This window comes from Rhincodon typus, chromosome 3, assembly GCF_021869965.1.
Source record: "Rhincodon typus isolate 14 chromosome 3, sRhiTyp1.1, whole genome shotgun sequence".
NCBI classification, from domain to species: domain Eukaryota; kingdom Metazoa; phylum Chordata; class Chondrichthyes; order Orectolobiformes; family Rhincodontidae; genus Rhincodon; species Rhincodon typus.
This window is the reverse complement of record NC_063334.1, coordinates 24,087,267-24,107,209: the sequence shown is the minus strand read 5'-3', so window position 1 is coordinate 24,107,209 and position 19,943 is coordinate 24,087,267. Positions and strand designations below refer to the sequence as shown.

Genomic DNA, 19,943 nt, shown 5'->3' with positions numbered 1-19,943 from the left:
TCCCCGATGTCGAGGAAGCCACACCGGGTACAGCGGATGCAGTATACCACATTGGCAGATGTGCAGGTGAACATCTGCTTGATGTGGAAAGTCTTCTTGGGGCCTGGGATGGGGGTGAGGGAGGAGGTATGGGGGCAGGTGTAGCACTTCCTGCGGTTGCAGGGAAAAGTGCCGGGTGTGGTGGGACTGGAGGGGAGTGTGGAGCGGACAAAGGAGTCACGGAGAGAGTGGTCCCTCCGGAAAGCAGATAAGGGTGGGGAGGGAATGATGTCTTTGGTGGTGGGGTCGGATTGCAGATGGCGGAAGTGTCGGAGGATGATGCGTTGGATCCGGAGGTTGGTGGGGTGGTACGTGAGGACGAGGGGGATTCTTTTTTGGTTCTTATTGCGTGGACGGGGTGTGAGGGATGAGTTGCGGGAGATGTGGGAGACACGGTTGAGGGCGTTCTCGGCCACTGAAGGGGGGAAAGTTACGGTCCTTGAAAAACGAGGACAACTGAGACGTACGGGAGTGGAATGCCTCAGCCTGGGAGCAGATGCGGCGGAGGCGAAGGAATTGGGAATGGGGGATAGCATTTTTGCAGGAAGGTGGGTGGGAGGAGGAGTATTCTAGGTAGCTGTGGGAGTCGGTGGGCATGAAATGAATATCGGTTTCTAGGTGGTTGCCCGATATGGAGACAGAGGGGTCCAGGAAGGGGAGAGAGGTATTAGAGATGGTCCAGGTAAACTTAAAGGTTGGGGTGGAAGGTGTTGGTGAAGTGGATGAACTGTTCGAGCTCCTCGTGGGAGCACGAGGTGGCGCCGATGCAGTCATCAATGTAACAGAGGAAGAGGTGGGGTTTAGGGCCGGTGTAGATACGGAAGAGGGATTGTTCCACGTAACCTACAAAGAGGCAGGCGTAGCTTGGGCTCATGTGGGTACCCATGGCCACCCCCTTTGTCTGTAGGAAGTGGGAGGAATTGAAAGAGAAGTTGTTGAGGGTGAGGACGAGGTCGGCTAAGCGGATGAGGATGTCACTGGAGGGGGACTGGTCGGGCCTGGGCTATAGAGTTTGAGGTGTATGCTGAAGATCATGTCTTTGGCTTTGCCAATGCTTTCACTGGTGGAGGAAATTTCAAGTCATCCAAAACCAAATGCCACTCAAGCAGGCTGTTAACAGAGGCTGTAGTGAAGGGTTTGGGAGATTCTAATAAAAAGTTATGGCTGGCTATTACCATCATGTGAAAATTTCTCTCAGCTACCTTCAAAACTGTACCGGTGTCTTGGATCATCAACATTTACACTTTAAAACAATTCAGATGGAAAAGAAAATTCCTACCCAAAACTGGAGAAAAAAAAACCTAACAGACAATTCATTTGTTTTTTTTAAAAAATACCTTAGCAAGCTGGCATCCAACAGAGCCTAAGGATCCTCCACAGCAACTGTAGCGAGCATCCCATCCACCAGACACTGGAATTGAACAGAGTTTATTGTAGCTTACTGCTCATTGTGATTTGTGTCCTAGGAATAGCAATTGGAGAACAGAATATACGTTTTGTTCAGTGTTACAAAAATATTTAACTCCATACAAAACTATCATAATGGGAGAATGATAGTCAATAGCAAATAAAAGGAAGAAACCAAGGACAAACTTAAAGACAATAAGGCTGGTTCATATTAAAGAGATTGATAACATATGGCAGATTGAGAAGAAAATTAGTAGTCAACAAACTTTGAATACAGAGGTAAAGAGTTAGTTAAGAAGGTTGGGATCACAGAAATAATGTGAACTGTCATGTATCAGAGCAAGAATAAAGCAGAGATGCCAACTACCACAATACTAAAGGAAGTTCGAAAAAGACACTAGTCAGCTTTCAAAAACAAAATTCTTGGTAGTACAGAATTGGGTATCGCAAAAATGGGAAATGTTGTCAAAGCTTTTCTGCTGCCTTGCACTCATCAAGACAAATGCAAGAATGTCAAAAGGAGGACTATTCATACTGCATGTGTAAAAGGATGCTGATTGGTCCAGGGAACTTTTGCCCTGTCCTCTTAATTCGTTTTAGGAAAGGTACAACGCCTGGACATTTTCTTTCTTGCAACAAACTGGTCCGTGCAAAATGAACATAAGTAGTAGGTTATTCAGCTCATTGAACATGCTTTGTCATGCACGAGGAAAGTGGCTGATCAGATTGTAACCTCAAGGTTGACATTACTGCCTACCCAGAGAACCTTTTAACCCCTACTTTAACAAACCTCTATCCACCCGTCAAAACTTTAATAACTGCCTGTCCTATCTTTTCAGGTAGAGAACTGGAGATTAATGATCCTCAAAAATAAGTATTTTCCTAATCTATATGAAAATTATTTTTAAAAAACAGAAAAATGGAGTTCTAGATTCTCCCATAAGAAACATTCACTCCACATCCAGCCTGTCAAGATCCCCCAGGATCTTGTTTCCAATCAAGTTACCCCTTACACCTCTTTTCAACTTCAAGGAGGAGCCTGCCCAACCTATCGTAAGATGACATTCCATTCCAGGTATTAACCTGGAAAAAACTTTTTTCTGAGCTGCTTCCAAGATATTTACAGGCTTCCTTAGCTAATGTGACTAGTTTTGAGCATAATACTCCAAATGGGGTCCCAAAGTCTTGTATGACTGATGCATGACCTCAGTTCACTTCCATCCAGGATAAGTAACATTCCATTAGTTTTCCTAGTTATGCTTATTGCACTCAAACATTTGTATCCTTCTGCAATCATTTCACAATATAAATTTTTTTTATTCTTCCTGCCAAAATGGACAATTGCACATTTTCCACACATTTTTGCCCACTCTTAACTTCCAATTATTTTTGTCATCTTATGCCTTCTTCACATAAACTTGCTTTGACCCATTTGAGTCACCAGCAAGTTTGGTGACCATACCTTCTGTCCCTTCAATTGATGTAAATTGTAAACAGTACAGGTTGCAGCACAAATCACTGTGGCAAAGTTGTTACATCTTGCCAGCCTGAAAAAGATTTATTTCTGCTTCTGGGATTTATATGAATAGATGTTGCTTCAAGAAAATAAAACAAGTGACATTGTGAGAATTTTCAATCCTCCAGAATTGTCCAATTGCGTAATCATGTCTAATATTAGACATTGTGTTGTGTTTTGCAAACACTGTTAGCATCTTCCTTGTTAAGAGCAGCCAAAGATCCATGCTGTTTTACACAAAGGCATTGGAACGTATGGTCCGTATGCCTGCCCTTGTACCTGCACTACAAAAATATGACCTCAGCAGATATAGGCCAATTAGACCATCAAGCCTGCTCACCATTCAATAAATTCATGGCTGATTGAAATGTAAATTGCAAAACATGAATCAATCTACTCCCAATCTGATTCCCTTGCCTAAAGGATCTATATCACTTTAACAGTATTTAATGCCTCCTCCTCAATCTCCGCCTAAAGTGGAGAAAGTCCTAAAAGTGCACAACCCTCAACATCTCTCTGAACTGAATTAGCCATGTTTTATGGCTAAGAAGTCAGAGACAAGGAATTCTGATGCAAGCAACTCCCCTCCAGTCTCTCTATTGCATGTCTACCATCTACAAGGCAGAAGTCCAGCATATGATGAAATATGCTCCATTTGCCTGGATGGGTGCAGCTCCAATCACATTTAAGCCATTTGATAATTCAGAACAAAGCAGTGCGATTGGTACCCCAACCACTACCTTTAAGCACTCACTCCCTTCATCAACACACGATCCACTCTGTTTGCCCTATCTACAAGATACACTGCTGTTATTCAATGAGGCTCATTCCCCTGCACCTTCCAAACCTGTGACCTGTACCAAATTCCTTCAACAACACTATGGGTAGCAGCTGTTCAAGGCAGCATCTCTGTACCACCTTATCCAGCTCAATTAGGGACAGGAATAAACACTAATTCTAGACATGATGTCCACATTCCATGAACAGAAAATTATAAAAGAATAAGCTACATATTTAAAATCTATTCAACCACCTGTGATTGCAAATTCATGTTTGCAATTTGCATTCAGTTGTATCAAGTCTCAATTCTAATTATGTTCAGTATCTAAGATAACCAGCTTACTAATGAAATACAATTTAAATTGTGATTCATAAAAATCATCTTCTACCAGCAATATTTTCCAATGTACAATGGTACAAAATTCTTCTATGTAAATATTGTCTATGAAGCCACTTTATTGTTTAGTTGATGTGAAACTCTTTCACATTAATCACCCACTCAATACTGTGTGCAGTATTTATGGTCATTTTCAACAGTTAACCAAATAGTTCTGGCTAGGAAGGTAATGCAATTCAGAATAAAGTCACAATTTTGTTTTATATTTGTATGATAGAAATATAGGCTGGTTTCTCTATATAAGAGGTAGTGAAAAACATGATATATCAAATACCTTGCACAGTGTGTAATTCAGTTATTGGGTGGAATGAGGCATCTCCAGCATGCCTTGATCACAAAGTCTGTACTGCACAATTTACATCATTGTTGATAATGACATAGCAAGGGCAATGGGGGCATTTTGGATTTAATGAACAATGGAACCAACAGCCGTCCCTTAACTGGAAAGCTAAAGGTAAGACCAGAATAAATGGGGAAGGAAATCACAATAAAGTCAAACCAGATATGCATAGGGAAATAACTCAGTTAAGTTTTAAAGCTGGGGAAAAAATTAGTTAAATCCTAGCTTACTATATACAGAAGTTAAGGAATAGTTCAAAAGGAGTCTCAGGAGTGAAAGTGTGGAGTGCCATTGCAGCAACCAACCAATCTCTATTCGTCTCCTTATAAAGGACAAGTCCCAGACCCAACTTCCTTTGGTATATTTAAAGGCGTGACAAATGCAGGGAAGTCAAGGGTGCGCTACCATTTTCAACCAGCATCTCTCCTTAAGTTTTTGGACAATTTAAGCATTCATAAAGATCAAATTCATTGTTTTGGCAGAAAGGTTTGATCAAAATTTTATTTAAAGAGTGTATGGTTCATGGTATACCATAATCGTGAATGGGGAAAGGAGGGTTTTCCTCTCCTATTGACACACTTGACAGCAACACTGTTTTAGTGTATTTTATATACGTATTGAATTTCTACACAATATTCACCTTGCCGTTTTATTGTCCTACCCCAGTGGTGGCTACATTCTTCCTTGGAGATATAACTCCCATCAGGTGTTACAGAGAATGGTCTCCCACAACGACAGCAAACCTGGATCAATGCTGAAATGAGAAAGATTACAACCTGAATCTTCTGTTCCGATGAAGACACCATTTACATAATGCCAAAGGTCACAAAAAAAAAAAAACTCATGGTCGTGGAAGTACAAACCAACCCAAATCTTGACGATCCCAGAAAATAAAAATGGACTAAAAATACAGTACACAGCAAGCCAATCTTGTCACTTGGATAGTGAAATGGTGATAGTTTACCTGCTAATGCCCTTGTTGGAAAGAAGCTGCTGCACTCATGGCTGCTTAGTCAGCTCAAAGATTCAACTGGGATGAACACAAATTAGCTTCAGCACCAACTCTCATACCTCCCATCTCTCCTTTAAACTCAATGGAACATCAGGCAACTACAGTCACCAGCCTTATTTCATCTGATGATCTCTCCACTCCACTGCCTCCAAGCTGATAGTTCCCCAACCCCACATAACTCACTTCTACCTCCTTCTCAAAATCCACAAGCAGGGCTGCCCAGGCAGACACATCATTTCTGCCCCATAGAACTCATCTCTTCTGACCTTAACTGGGTCTTTTCTCCCTGGTCCAGTCACTGCCCACATACATCCACCATTCCTCAGACACCTTACTCCGGTCTCAGAATTTCAAATTCATGGGGTCCAGCTGCTTCCTCTTTACCATGGACATGCAATCTCCTTATACATCCATCCCACACTAGGACAGTCTCATGGCTCCGCTTCTTCCTGGAGGAAAGGCCTGAATTGTCTCCATTCACCACCGCCCTCCTCCGCCTGGCTGAGCTTGTCCTCACCCTGAACAACTTCTCTTAACTCCTCTCACTTCCTTCACATCAGAGGGGGTGGGCCATGGGTACCCACATGGATTCCAGTTATGCCTGTCTTTGTGGGGTACGTAGAACATTCTTTGTTCCAGTTCTATTCCAGCCTCCAACCACAACTCATTCTCCAACGTATCTATGATATCAGTGCTGCCTCCCTCTCATCCAGAACTGGAAAGTTTGATTTTCCCTCCAATATCCACCCTGCCCTCACTTTCACAATCTGACTCCTCCCTTCCTAGACAGGTGTTTCCATTTCTGATCATAGACTGGCCACCAATATCCACTATAAACCCACCGACTCCCACAGTTACCCTGACTATACATTCTCACACCCTGCTTCATGTAAGGACTATTCAATTCTCCCAGTTCCTCCGTCTCCATCGCATCTGTTCCAAGAATGCCAGCTTTGATAACGGAGCCTCCAAAATGTCCACCTTCTTCCTCAACTGAGGATTCCCCAGCACTGTTGTTGACAGGGCCCTCAACTGGGTCCGACCCATCTCCCACACTTCTGCCCTCAACTCCTCTCTTCCCTGCCGCAACAGTGATGGGGTTCCCCTTGTCCTTACTTACCATCCCACCAGCATCCACATGCAGAAAATCATTAACCACCATTTCCACCACCTCCAGTGAGATGCCACCACCAGACATTTCCCTTCCCCTCCCTTGTCTGCTTTCTGTGGAGACTATTTCCTCCAGGACACCATGGTCCACCTTTCCTTCACTCCCAACAGGCACCTCCCACAGCCCCATGGCACATTCCCCTGCAACCAAAGCGGTAACACCTGTCTATTTACTTTCCTCACTATCCAAGGGCCCCAAATATAAGTTCCAGGTGAAGCAGTGCTTTACTGGTACTTCACTCAATCTAGTCTACTGCATTCCCTGCTCACTGTGGTCTCCTCTACGTTGAGGAAATGAAGCACAGACTGGGTGACAGCTACCCTGAACATCTACGTTCTACTCACAAAAAGAAACCGAGCTTCCAGTTGCCTGCCACTTCAACACACCTGTTCCTTAGCCAACATTGGCCAGTGTTCCAGCAAAGCTCAGTACCAAGGTGGAAGAACACCACCTCATTTTCCACTTAGGGACACGGCAGCCTTCTAGACTCAAAATTGAGTTCAATAACTTTAGGGCTTCAGCTTGCCCATGTACTTGCCGCAACCCCCACACACACCAGGCCTTGTTATCACAATCTGCTGTTACAGACAGCTCATTGTTAGCCACCAAGTCCCCATTAATAGCTATTCATCCTATTAGCCAGATTGTTATCCGCTCCCTTGTCTGTCCAACTGTTCTTCTCTTCCCTTGGGCTCTGTCTCCACCTATCATTTATTCCTTATCCTTTTCCACACCTTATCTTCTGCATAAGAGAAAACATTTTCTTAACTATCAGTTCCAAGGAAGGGTCACCAGCCCCAAAACATCAACTGATTTCTCTCCACAGGTACCATCACACCTGCTGCGATTTTCCAGCAATTTGTTTTTGTTTATGTTAATCTTAAAACTCCAGTCTACTTAAAAATTCACCCATGGATTACTTGTTAATAAGAATTTGAATACAGAAAAATGGTCAACATCTGTACATCCAAAAACAACTTGAAGGAAAAAAAATCAGTTAACGTTTCGGGTCTGGTGACCCTTCTTCAGAAGTTTGAGGAAGGGTCACCGGACCAGAAACATTCACAGGTGCTGCCAGACCTGCCGAGTTTCCAGCAACTTCTGTTTCTGCTCCCGATTCATAGCATCCGCAGTTCTTTCGGTTTTTATAAAATTACCTTATGCTAGATACGCTCAGTTTTGTTTTCACTTTTCCGGCACTGATTGACAGCAAGTCCTTTCAGGATAGTAATTCTGTTTTAGCATCCTAGAATTTCTTCACTTTCTTCAGTTCAACTGTGCTATTATTTTGTTCACCATTGGTATTTCTGACATGCTAACAGACAATGATGATCAGGGCCAGAAATCTATTTGTATAAAATCTAACTGAAAACTCCAATATTAACCAAATGCAAGAACAGGACTTAAATGCAAATCTGACCAAGGATTTATATTAATAAAGGGAGACCAGAGAGATTGCATCAAAAGGTTTAGTCAGGATATCCATTGAAAAAGTCAATGTTTGAACCACTTATATTAATGTTACATTATTCCTCCCAGCTATTATTCTTTGTAGCGCAAATCTGAAATTAAAAGTCCACTATGAAATGTTGATGCTCATGCCCCTACCCTACCCATGAAGGCATGGCAAGGTGGTGATCTGGAGCTTACTACAGTCCTTCACCGTCCTCATATCTCCTGGTTTAGAGAACGATTGCACCCATTTCCAAAGCTCCATTTGCTGTTCTATTGTTGCAACCAAGCTGTGTCATCCCAATCCGTCACATCTCAGGTAACAAAGACATCCACCCTGTATATATCTGCTGAATCTACAGCACAGGGACTGAGACTCTTGCCGTTGTTTCACTAACAACGACATGAACTGATAGAATTCAAAAAACAACCTAATCTATCCTGGTTATTGTGGTAGATGTTTAAGAAGGAATGAAAAAAAAATGAACTGGTGACGACTTAAAAAAAAAAATCAGGAGAAAGGCAGGAAAAGACCATACATCACAAATACTAACCTTACTGAAGGATCGTTGATAATTGTAGATTTGATAAATAAACTTGGAAATTTTCTTAGAGATAGTAGGAACTGCACATACTGGATAATCAGAGATAACAAGGTGTAGAGCTGGATGAACACAGCAGGGTCTAGGCCCTGAAGAAGGGTCTAGGCCCGAAACGTCAGCCTTCCTGCTTGGCCTGCTGTGTTCATCCAGCTCTACACCTTGATATCTCTGGAAATTTTCTTGTTAAGATTGAACAGGTCCTCGCAAAGGCAACAACATAATAGCACTTCCAACCATTATTTTTCACACACCATGTTTGACGAGATATTCTTGGAAACGACTATATTAACAAAGGCCAAAAATGCCAGAAAACAGACTGCAGCTGCAGTTAAGTGCACATTGTGGCCAGTGATTTTTAAAACAAAAATGCTCTCACACTACCACTTGTCTACACGATGCATTTTGATTAGTATATCTGGAAATTAGCTCAGATGCAATGATGATTTTAAAATCAATGTAAATCCACCATGTGGACCTCCTGTAGGCTCCAGCGTCACAGAGTCCATTCAGCCAAATCAATTCACTCCACATGATGTTAAAAAAACCAAATCGGAGGCAATGGATACTGCCAAGGCTATGGGCCCTGACAATATTCTAGCAACAGTACTGAAGACTTGTGCGCCAGAACTTGCTGCTCTTCTAGCCAAGCTGTTCCTTTCAGTTACAACACTGGCATCGGAGTGTGAAAAATAACCCAAATTACGTCATGTACACAAAAAGCAGAACAATCCAACCCAGCCAATTACCACCCCATCAGTATACTCCTGATTATCAGTAAAGTGACAAAAAGTGTCACCAACATTGCTGTCAAGCACCAACTGTACAGCAATAACCTGCTCACTGATGCCCAGTCTGGGTTCTGCCAGGGATACGCAGTTCCTGCCCTCATTACTGTTTTGGTTCAAACATGGATTTAAAAAAAAAACATGAATTCCAGAGGTGAGGTGAGATAAGAAAGTGACAGCTCTTGACATCAAGGCTAGATAGAAATGTGGCATCAAGAAGCCCAAGCAAAACTAGAATCAATGAGTAGCAGGGAGCCATCTCTCAAATGGTTAGAGACAATCTGCACAGACAAAGATGGTTGCGGTGGTTGGAGCTTCGTCATCTCAGGCCCAGGACATCTCTACAGGAGTTCCTCAGGGTAGTGTCCTAGGCCCAACCATTTTCAGGCTTCTCTCCATCATTAGGTTAGATGTGGGGATATTTAGCACCATTCATGATAACTCAAACTGAAACAGTCCATATTCAAATGTGATAAGATCTAGATAACATCCAAGCTTGAGCTGACAAGTGATAAGTAACATTCACACTACACAAATGCACCAGGCAATGGCCATCGCCAATAAGAGACAGACAGTCCAACTGCAACCCTTTGATATTTAATGGTGTTATCATTACTGAATCTCCCATTATCAACATCCTGGGGGGTTTACCATTGACCAGAAACTCAACTGGATAACTAGCTAACTAACAAACAAACAAACAAACAAACAAACACAGTAGCTGCAAGAGCAGGTCAGAGGCTAGGAATATTATGGTCAGTAACTTACCTCCCAAATCCCAAAACCTGTTCTATTCTGCTGCAAGCAACTCAACTTCTGAGTCCCCCAAGACTGTCCACCATCTACAAGGCACAAGTCACAAATGTGATGGAATACTCTCCACTTGCCTGGATGGGTGGAGCTCCAACAACACACAAGCAGCTTGACACCATTCAGGACAAAACAGCCCACTTGATTGGCATCTCATCTACAAGCATCCACTCCCTCCACCACCAACACTCAATAATTGAAGTGTGTACAATCTACAACACTGCAGAATTTCAGCAAAAATCCTCAGATAGCACCTTCCAAACCCATGACCAATTTCACCTAGAAGGTGAAGGGTAGCAGGTACATAGGAATGCCACCACCTGCAAGATCCACTCTAAACCACTCACAATCCTGTCTTTGACATGAATCACTTCACCATTCCTGCGTCATAATCCTGGAATTCCTTCCTTATGGACATTGTGGACCTACCTGCAGTACGTGGACTGCAGCAGTTTAAAGGTCTCAGCTCACTACCACTTTCTCAGGGCAACTAGGGATGGCGATAAAATGGCCAGCCAGCAACACCCACGATCCATGAATGAACGAAAAACAACTTGAATACATACTTGAAACCGTCACATATTTTAACACTACTTGCTTATTTAATTGGTGCACAACTTCTCAGCAGATTCAAAAATCTCATTGAAATGTGACAGCTAATTCCCTTAACCCTTAAATCATATTTTACAAGTTATTCTTGAGGGGTTGCAAATCAGTGTAATTAAATTGAAAGTTGTCACTATGATTAATTTCTCTGGGAGCATGACCAGATTTCAGGCAAATCTTTCAAAACTAAGAAAAAAATGGAAAGCTTATTCTTTTGGATAGAAATGTCAATTTTGAAATTCCTTGACCTTGTATTGGTTTAGTGTGTAGCCGATTGTATTGTGGGGGAAGAAAGAAATCAGCACAACTGAGCAGAATCTCTACTCCAAGTATTCAACAATGAAATTATAAAAAGAATTGCCATTTTAAACATTGAAAGAATTGAAAATTTTACACTTGAAATACAATGAACTAATTTAAAAAAAAAAAGAGGCCTGGCTCAACATAACAATTCAATATTAGATTCATCTTGAAGTGACACTAACATGTGCAAAGGTTCACGAATTAGTTTATTTACTTATAGCAGCATCTACTGGCCAACTAGCTTAATTACAACTAAGGCTATTTACAAACCAAGCTCCAGTAAAGAATTATTTGGTACCATTAAAAACATTGAACAGGCTTAAATCAAAAAACAAAGAAAAATGCACAACGGCTGGCAGCTTGACATCAGGCGCTCCAAAAACATGCTTAGGGGATACAATTGGATCAAATATAGGAGGGCTGAGATAGGAGGAGGGACAGCCAAAACCTTGCTTAAAGGAATTAAATTTCAGGTGACTTAGGTGATGAAGAAGCTGAGGACATCTCAGAATGACAAACAATTGAAGACAGTCATTAAATGGTAGGGCAAAAAGTACAAGAAGCCAACAATCAAGAACTAGGCGAAATCTTTGGTGTTTATAAAGGATGGTCATGGACAAATACACTTAAATAGTTGATCATAATTCAGCATTATTTATCGAGAGAATAACACCAACCAATGGCAAGGGCTTCAGGATCAAGTGAGACAACAGCAAAGAGACAAAAGGGTGTTGAAAATGCAGACTGAGAGAAAGCTTTATTTTCTCATCTGCCGCTGTGGATACTTATTTTATGGATAAAGTTCTAATGAGCTATTTTTAAAGTGTGCTACATGAGCTTTTTGAATGAACACACACATTAAACAAATGTGTATTTAAAACTCAGTTACAGTAAGTATGCCATTATGCAGATTTTGCTGTAGTATTAATGATATTTTTCAGACATAATAAAATAGAACCACTTCACACTCACAGTCAGCAATATATTTATTTGCTTCGCCATTGAAGAGTAGAGCAATTCCTGGGTTTTCAGGGTCACGTTGAGGATATCCATTTTCCTTCAACTGTCCTTCAGTTAAGACATAGCTCTTGAGAACACTATAAAGTGCAGCACCTGTAGAGTTTAAAAATATTATACTCAAAATCAGATGTTTGGTGCAAAGAGAGGAACATTTTCATCTGCCATGGTATTGGAATACAAGATATTGATTTACAGCAACAGATTTTTCTTTTCATGCTGGAAAGCAGAGTCTCCATAATCAAGAACACCCAGGTAATTGTGGGGTGAAGGGAGGAGGGAGCAGTTAGTTCAGTTGGCTGGATGGCCAGTTTGAGATGCAGAGTGATGGGTTCAACTTCAGCCAGCATGGGAAGTATCACGAAGGTCAGACCTTCTCAACCTCACCCAAGGAGTGGTGACCCTCAGTTTAAACTACCACCAGTCACATTTCTCTAATGAGAGCAGCCTTATGGTCCTATGGGGACTCTACTGTATCTAGTTGTTCTATTTCTGACCTGGATGTACAGGAAGGTAAAGTATATTTTTTTTAAAAATCAGTAGTTCATTTGATTTACTGAAGAATGTCCCCACCCCAAACCCCAGACATTTGTGGACATTCCCAATGCACAAAAAATCTGCAAATTATTTTACTCATTCACAGGATAAGGGCTTCGCTGACCAGGCAGCATTTATTGCCCATCCCTAATTGCCTATAGGCAGTTAAGAGTCAACTACATTTCTGTGGGTCAGGAATTACATGTGGACCAAACCAGGTAAGGATGGCACTTTCCTTCCCTTCCCTAAAAGGACATTAGTGAACCAGATGGGTTTTTCCTGGCAATTGACAATGGATTCATAGTCAGTGTTAGATTCTTAATTCCAGATACTTATTGAATTCAAATTCCACCATCTGCCATGGCAGGATTTGAACCTGGGTGCCCAGAACATTATCTGGGTCTCTGGATTAACAGTCCAGCAATAATACCCCAGGCCATTGCCCCCCATGTTGATATAGCTTTTTTTAAAAATACATTTTATAAAATAGGTATTTACTTGCTTGCTACTCTGTTCCTTCACATACATATTCCCCTTCTGGTTGAAGCAGCTACCTCATTGTATGATGCACATCAGGTCATAACACTCTACCGCTGCCTAAAACAATTACAGACCCCAGGAAAGCCTCTACATACCTCTGAGGATCTGCAGACCCTAGGCCGTACAGCTGTTCTACATCACTCAAAAAACAGAACGTGCCTTTATTCTGGCCAAGAATGATACCCCAGCCCTTAAGCATTTGGCCCACATGACAGGCATCATGCTGTGACTGTTCAGCAAAATTGCCAATTAATGCCACACAAGGGTGACATTCCATTCCAAATCAGTTCAGCAAGCTGAATCTCCTGCAATCTAATGGAATAAAAACAGATGCCTTGCCAAAACGCATCTGAGTCTTGACCAGTTTAATGCTCAAGTGCCTGGCAAAACATCCAGAAATATTAAAGTCAATGCTGAGCAAGGACCATTAAAAAAAAAATGTTCACAACACTGAAAACCCAAATGCACAGCACAGCACTGTTAAATAATGGAGACTGCAGATACAGACATTAAAAATTAAAGCATCCTATAACTTGTTAGTGACAGGAAAAAATGTTTAAAGTGACATTTGAAATCAACTATAATATAATATCAACGGGCAGAAACAGCAATAGGAATGGACATAAACAGTGCAGCCAGAATCAACTAGATGACAGTCATCTCAGGAACACTCCAACTGCTATTGAGAACAGGACTTGGAAAAATATCCCTGGGCACAGATTTACTACAGGCGATGCCTCCTATAACTTTTCATTAAACTTGGTTAGAACAGAATTAACATTTCTCATCTGTGGTATACACAGTTCACTACAAGTGAAAGTGTTTCTTGGTCTCCAGAAAGATCATTGGTCCACAATTGAACTGTGTGCTAATGCAGTCCTCAAATCTGGAAACTTGGCCAAATCATAATATTGTTTGACATCTTTACATATTAGTAAAGATAACAATTCAGTTCAGATAGTCCATGCTGATAGTTATGTTCCACAGAAGCCTCTTCCTCCTCTCCATCTCACCCTCATGCATTTAGCTAGCTTCCTCTTAAAATGCATCTATATAATTCACAATCAATCCAGGAGATAGTGAGGCCCTTATTCTGGGCACCCAAATTGCTTATTCAGTTTACTAGTCCTTTATTGCTTCTAGTTCTGATCGCTCATTTATGTCAATCCAGACAGCCTTCATATAAATTTTTCAAAAGATCAATCAGGTTAACCCCTTAGACTCCTGTTCTTGCAAATTAGCCTCAACCTGTTTAATCTTTTCCAACAGGTAATGGAACTGGTGCAGGCATGATGGGCTGAATGGCCTCCTGCACAGTAACAATTGTGATCGAGTTCAGTTCTAACAACTTGCTAGGAAATTCACACCACCCAGCATTATGCAGCCTACTTCATAGCACCAGTTATTAGATGGCAGCAGCATGTACCACTTACAAGATACACAACAGTACTTAACCAGGGCTTACTGTTTCTTTACAGTCACCGAGTCAAAATCCTGACTTTGCCTTTCTGATAGTACTGTGGGTGCCCCAACATCAAGGACTGCAGACATTAAAGGCTGCAGCTCATCACTTTTTCCAGGGAAATTTTAGATGGACAATAATTACTGACCTAGCCAGTGACACACCCCGTTGACAAAATGAGACAAAACAGGTCACCTTAAGGACTTTAAACTGTATGTTCATTACTTCATCCTTTGTATCAGACACAAATTCCTAACTGCATGTGAAAGCTTGTTGTTGAATTTTATTTTTTTCCCTTGGGTTAGCAGATAAATATATGCTCTTTCACTCTTTGCAATGTCTCACTGTTTCATTTTAATTGGGGAAAGATATAGCTGCGTGCAAAAGTGGAATAAATCTTTTGTTGCAGCCAACCTGGGAGGTTGGAACGAGGAGAGCTAATTCGCTCCTTGTCACTTGGGCATAAAACCAGAATCACAGAAGTCCATTATCCTTGCAACAGTTTGTTAACTAGCGTCAATCTCCTGCTTTTTCCCCCCTTACATATACCCGTGCCCCTGCATATTATTTTTACCAAAATAATCATCTAATGCCCTCTTGAATACCTGAATTAAACCTGCCTCCACCGCAGTTCCTGGCAATGTGTTCCGTACCCTAATTACTCACCAAGTGAAAGTCTTTCCTCACTTTCCCCTTGCTTCTTTTGCAGTTCAGAAAGTCTATGCTCTTTTGCTTCTATCTACTCTTCCAGACCTTCATGATTTTGTAAATCTTAAATCAGATTTCATTTTTAGCCTTCTTTCCAAGGAGAACAATCTATACTTCAATCTATGATCGTAATAAGTGAAGTCCCTCATCCTTGGAGTAATACTTGCAAACTGCTTCTGCACTCTCTGCAATGCATTTTCTATAACGTGGCACCCTGAACCATACACAATGTTCTAGCTGAAGTCCAAAAGTGCTTCACACCAGATCATGAGAGTAGGACTAACACTAAACAAAAAGGACTTTCCTTTAAAAAATGATAAAGAATAAGCCTGATCTCACTCCCAAGATAAAATATAGTGTTAAGAACCCTTGATTAACTCACCTTCTAGAATTGTTCCTGATGAAAGTCTCTTCTTTTTAGAGGACTGGTGAGCTTGAAAAGAAATTAAACACAGTTTTCCAAGGTTAGTTGCTATTTCACACTGGCCCAATAAATTAAGTAGTGATTTATCTTCAATCCAACAGATCAGTTTAAGAAAATTTGACGGATTGTGATAATACATATTGTGGGATTCAAATTGCTGAAAGTTAGCTTTCAAACTGAACTCAAGATCAAACAAACATTCTTTACATATTCATATCAGATGATTCAAGGAGTGTGTGTACAATGCAGTAACCAGATCATTGATAAAGTATCAGAAATCCTAACAAAAAAAAATCAGTTACCCATTGCTCTTCAAGTGTGCATTGCTCTTAACATTGGTCAAGTTATACGTGTGACATTTTTCAATTATGTCCATTGCCACTTTGCATGGGGATAGAATAGCATGAAAACATACCATCTGAAGTCACTGGTGCTCGATTTGTCGGATTCCTCAGGATCTTCAGTGCCTGCACAGCTACATTCAAATACATGAACTTGCTTGTGCTACGTTCAAAAATAACCTTTTCTTCAGACAAAGCCTAGAACGAGGGGGAGGGGGGAAAAAGAAATACTGACTCCTTTCCAAAACAACCAGCAGCCAAAATGTTGGGATTGGCGAGATCCCAGGTTTACTGTACCTCAGTCATCAACTGAATAAACAGCAATAAGATCATAATTATCCTCAGTTTTCTAGGTCTGAGGATAAAGGGGAAAAAAAAGTGTTCATAAAGTTCTTATAGAAATTACATGATGTCAGGTGCTGACAATATAGTAACAATTTCATCATTATCTTTTACAGCTAGCATAAAGAATCAAGGGGCAGAGATTTACAGTAATTTGAAAAGCAGCAAACGCGATGCTAAAAAACCTTCACACAGCAACTTTTTAAGAGTTTAGAATGATGGTGAATATAGGTTCAACTGAGGAATTCCACAGGGCATGAGATGATTAGAGGGCCTGTACATCACGTCCACAAGTTATTTCTACCTTGGGTTTCATCCTTTTATTGCTTTTGTATTCTCTAGTCACATTGACCGATTTTGATTTGTACTCTATCCTCTCCTGTCACAGAGAGTTTATCATTTCTCATTAATACCTTGCTCTTTTGTCTGGTCTCATTTGGTTTGCCACATGTTCCCAAATTGGATTTTGCTACCACTGGTCAAAAATAATTTTCCACCTCTCTAGTTATCTGGCTTGAAACAACAACCACATCACAGTTCAGGTAGGGACCATTCCAAATGGTTATAGGTCTCACTGTCCCCAGTACTAGTTCCACTGCTATGAACCAGAAACCACTTCTCCCACACCAGTTTTTGAGTCAAGCATGTGTTTACCTCATCATTTTTCTTGCATGTGGCTCACACAATAATCCAGAAATTGTGACCTAATGAGGTCTGCTTTTCAATTTGCCACCTAGAATTCTAACGATGTAGAATCTCTTCCACAGGATCAATGTTATTGGTATCTACAGAGGACCCCAGTAATTAGTTTCTTCCCACTCACTGTTGTTGCTCATCTTCCGTCTTAAGTGGATACTCTGAATCAAGGCAGATGCAGACAGCAGTCCGGATACTTTCTTTGCAATAGAGGATAATGTTAATCCTCTTTAATATATGTCACCTACTACCATCACACTCCTTAAATGGTTTCTGTTCCATGTGCCTTGGTCACTTAGCTTACCCACTCTGCAGCCCTCTCAGAAGCTGAAAGAACTTCAGGCCTGTTGGTCAATTACAAACACTAAGCTCTACTCTCTGGGTCCCCCTACCTATGGGCAGTAAGTGAAGCTGTCCTTGAACACTGACCAAATCAAAAGATTCTATCATAAGAGGGGTCAGTGCCTCCCAGTACAAGGGATTTAGCAAACATTCCCCTTTCTATTTGCATAATTCACACTCCACCTCAAAACAGAACTGAACTAAGATACTTTAAGTTCAAACACCAAGTGCAGGGTGTTTGGCCAGGATCTCGGAGCTCCTACAGACTGCAGCTTCAAATTCATGGGATGTGCACGTTGCTGGCTGAGCCAGAGTTTATAACCGTTGCTAGTTGCCCAAGTGAAGTTATTGATGAACTGCCTTCCTTAATCCCTGCAGTCCATTTGGTTTAGGTAGACCCACAGTGCCATTTGGCAGAGCGCTCCACAATTTTGACCCAGTGACACGTCACTTATGATGCCATTTTTAAAAGTAACAATTACTTAAAATCCATTACGTACTTATGTAAGTTTTCCATATTTTATTGGCCTTACTACCAACTGCTGTGTTACTTTGAGCTTAAGGGAATGCAAGTAAATTTACTTACCAGACTAGTTGGGGCTCATTCTGGGGTAGATGGGACCTCTACAAACGGGATGGTCTACACCTGAACCAGAGGGGTACCAATATCCTGGGTGGGAAATTTGCTAATGCTCTTCGGGAGGGTTTAAACTAATTCAGCAGGGGGATGGGAACCTGAATTGTAGCTCCAGTGTACAGGAGCTTAAGAGTAATGAGGTCATGAATAAGGTTTCAAGGTTGCAGGAGTGTACCGGCAGGCAGGAAGATGGTTTGAAGTGTGTCTACTTCAACGCCAGGAGCATCCGGAATAAGGTGGGTGAACTTGCAGCATGGGTTGGTACCTGGGACTTCGATGTTGTGGCCATTTCGGAGACATGGCTAGAGCAGGGACAGGAATGGTTGTTGCAGGTTCCGGGGTTTAGATGTTTCAGTAAGATCAGGGAAGGTGGTAAAAGAGGGGGAGGTGTGGCATTGTTAGTCAAGGACAGTATTACGGTGGCAGAAAGGACGTTTGATGAGGACTCGTCTACTGAGGTAGTGTGGGCTGAGGTTAGAAACAGGAAAGGAGAGGTCACCCTGTTGGGAGTTTTCTATAGGCCTCCGAAAAGTTCCAGAGATGTAGAGGAAAGGATTGCAAAGATGATTCTGGATAGGAGTGAAAGTAACAAAGTAGTTGTTATGGGGGACTTTAACTTTCCAAATATTGACTGGAAACACTATAGTTCGAGTACTTTAGATGGGTCAGTTTTTGTCCAATGTGTGCAGGAGGGTTTCCTGACACAGTATGTAGATAGGCCAACAAGAGGCGAGGCCACATTGGATTTGGTACTGGGTAATGAACCAGGCCAGGTGTTAGATTTGGAGGTAGGTGAGCACTTTGGTGATAGTGACCACAATTCGGTTACGTTTACTTTAGCGATGGAAAGGGATAGGTATATACCGCAGGGCAAGAGTTATAGCTGGGGGAAAGGCAATTATGAGGCGATTAGGCAAGATTCAGGATGCATAGGATGGAGAAGGAAACTGCAGGGGCTGGGCACAATTGAAATGTGGAGCTTGTTCAAGGAACAGCTTCTGCGTGTCCTTGAGAAGTATGTACCTGTCAGGCAGGGAGGAAGTGGTCGAGCGAGGGAACCGTGATTTACTAAAGAAGTTGAATCTCTTGTCAAGAGGAAGGAGGTGGCTTATGTAGAGATGAGGCTTGAAGGCTCAGTTAGGGTGCTTGAGAGTTACAAGTTAGCCAGGAAGGACCTAAAGAGAGAGCTAAGAAGAGCCAGGAGGGGACATGAGAAGTCTTTAGCAGGTAGGATCACGGAAAACCCTAAAGCATTCTATATGTATGTCAGGAATAAAAGAATGACTAGAGTAAGATTAGGGCCAGTCAAGGACAGTAGGGGGAAGTTGTGCGGAGTCCGAAGAGATAGGAGAGGCGTTAAATGAATATTTTTCAATCAGTATTCACACAGGAAAAAAAAAAAATAATGTTGAGGAGAACACCGAGATACAGGCTATTAGACTAGACGGGATTGAGGTTCATAAGGAGGAGGTGTTAGCAATTCTGGAAAGTGTGAAAATAGATAAGTCCCCTGGGCCGGATGGGATTTATCCTAGGATTCTCTGGGAAGCTAGGGAGGAGATTGCACAGCCTTTGGCTTTGATCTTTATGTCATCATTATCTACAGGAATAGTGCCAGAAGACTGGAGGATAGCAAATGTTGTCCCCTTGTTCAAGAAGGGGAGTAGAGACAACCCT

General features: G+C 41.6%; 1 protein-coding gene across 3 annotated transcripts in view; it reads right to left on the bottom strand.

Moving 5' to 3' along the window:
* Positions 1 to 19,943, bottom strand: part of LOC125482842 (RNA exonuclease 1 homolog) — a 61,840-nt gene that overhangs the window by 25,051 nt on the left and 16,846 nt on the right. For all 3 annotated transcript variants that reach the window (XM_048595380.1, XM_048595382.1, XM_048595383.1), the window contains exons 8-12: positions 16,324 to 16,447; positions 15,867 to 15,917; positions 12,193 to 12,333; positions 5,120 to 5,233; positions 1,377 to 1,450 (exon numbers count right to left, since the gene is read on the bottom strand). In XM_048595380.1, coding sequence (XP_048451337.1) covers positions 1,377 to 1,450; positions 5,120 to 5,233; positions 12,193 to 12,333; positions 15,867 to 15,917; positions 16,324 to 16,447 — 504 coding nt within the window. The remainder of the gene's footprint in view (positions 1 to 1,376; positions 1,451 to 5,119; positions 5,234 to 12,192; positions 12,334 to 15,866; positions 15,918 to 16,323; positions 16,448 to 19,943) is intronic.